This window comes from Carlito syrichta, unplaced genomic scaffold (genome assembly GCF_000164805.1).
Source record: "Carlito syrichta isolate Samal-C Ts95f unplaced genomic scaffold, Tarsius_syrichta-2.0.1 Scaffold303678, whole genome shotgun sequence".
Lineage (NCBI taxonomy): Eukaryota > Metazoa > Chordata > Mammalia > Primates > Tarsiidae > Carlito > Carlito syrichta.
In genome coordinates, this window is record NW_007247774.1 from 93,741 (window position 1) to 95,427 (window position 1,687).

Consider the following 1,687-nt stretch of genomic DNA (forward strand, 5'->3'; position numbering starts at 1 on the left):
CACGCTGTTCTGCGCTAAGGTGCCGGCCCGGCGCGCCGCGACTGGTCCCATCGCATGGACCCCACCGTGCTGCTGGGCGCGCGGCCGCTGCGGAGCATGGCGCGCCGGCTGGTGGAGGACGAGAACGTGCGCGGGGTGATCTCCATGAACGAGGAGTACGAGACCCGGTTCCTGTGCAACTCCTCGCAGGAGTGGAAGAGACCAGGAGTCGAGCAGCTGCGGCTCAGCACAGTCGACTTGACTGGGATCCCCACCTTGTCCAACCTCCAGAAAGGAGTCCAGTTCGCTCTCAAGTACCAGTCACTGGGCCAGTGCGTCTACGTGCATTGTAAGGCCGGCCGTTCCAGAAGTGCCACTATGGTGGCAGCGTATCTGATGCAGGTGCACAACTGGAATCCAGAGGAGGCTGTAAGAGCCATCACCAAGATCCGGTCACACATCCACATCAGAACTGGCCAGCTGGATGTTCTTCAAGAGTTCCATAAAGAGATTACTGCAGGGCAACAAAGGATGACACGCTAAAGACATGAAGTATGTGGATTAAAAAGAAAGACAACCCTGCTGATAGAGAATAAAAAAATTTTACAGGACCAAAGGGTCTTAAGCCCAGACTTTGTAGTGGCCGAAAGTTCAATCCAAGAGACCACCAAGAGCCAATTCCGATGAAAGTTCAAGAGGGTCTTTATTTACAAGCTCGAGCCTGGATCTCTGTCGACAACCGAGGCCCTGATTTCCTTAAGCAGATGGCTTTTATGCTTTTACACAAAGGGAGGAGGAGTTTGGGGGGGCTTTCCAGTTTTGTTACCATTTAATTGGGTAGTTCCTCTGGTGGTCAGCTTAATCATGGAGGATTGGCTAGCCTGACTCGGGCTGACCTTGGCCCACTAGCTAGGGAAGTTGCAGAGACATCTGGAAACTTAGGTGATTTCTCCCTGGCACTTGATTGGTTGTTGCTAAGGGGAAAGTGAGACAAGGGAAGAATAACTGGAGCTTTGCAGTTTTTCCCGTAACTGGAACTTTAAACAGTTATATGTTTTAAGACAGAAAACTAAAATTGGCTGTGCTATTGTCCACAAGCCGATTACATAGTTATTGGGTTATAGCATGCTCCTAATCTAAGTCTATGGTATACTCTATTACGGTCCTCTCAACTTGACATAAGCGAAATGTGCTAAGTAATAGATAATTTTGTTTCCTCTGTCTTGTTTCATTTTCCTGAAATAACACTGTTGTATGGCTAGAGAGGGAAAGATTTAGTGTGGCTTGTATTCATGGGACACAGGATAGGGGTGGAGGTATCTTATTTTCTTGAATCGGGTCAAATAAATATTAATTTCAACAACAACAACAAAAAATAAATAAAATAAAATAAAGAACAGAAGCCGGGCTCGGTGGCTCAGCCTGTAACCCCGCGCCTTTGGGAGGCTGAGGTGAGTGGATTGCCTGAGCCCGCAGGTTCGAGACCCACCTGGGCGGCGAGACCTCATCTCTACAATAAATCTAAAAATCAGCCAGGTGTGGTAGCGCATGCCTGAAATTCCGGCTACTCGGAAGGCTGAGGTGGAAGGATCGCCGGAGCCCGGCAGGTTGAGGCTGCAGTGGCCGGAAGCGGCCACTGCACTCCAGTCTGGGTGACAGAGTGAGACTCCAACTCAAAAAAAAACATAAAGAACAGAAATGTAATTTT

The 1,687-nt window shown here is 49.2% G+C and overlaps 1 protein-coding gene across 1 annotated transcript; it reads left to right on the plus strand.

Moving 5' to 3' along the window:
• The first annotated feature begins 6 nt into the window (after nucleotides 1-6).
• On the plus strand, nucleotides 7-610 carry LOC103261409 (phosphatidylglycerophosphatase and protein-tyrosine phosphatase 1-like). Its single transcript, XM_021712875.1, has one exon. It carries the CDS (start codon nucleotides 55-57, stop codon nucleotides 520-522), a length of 468 nt encoding a protein of 155 aa, XP_021568550.1. The 5' UTR covers nucleotides 7-54; the 3' UTR covers nucleotides 523-610.
• The last annotated feature ends 1,077 nt before the right edge of the window (nucleotides 611-1,687 follow it).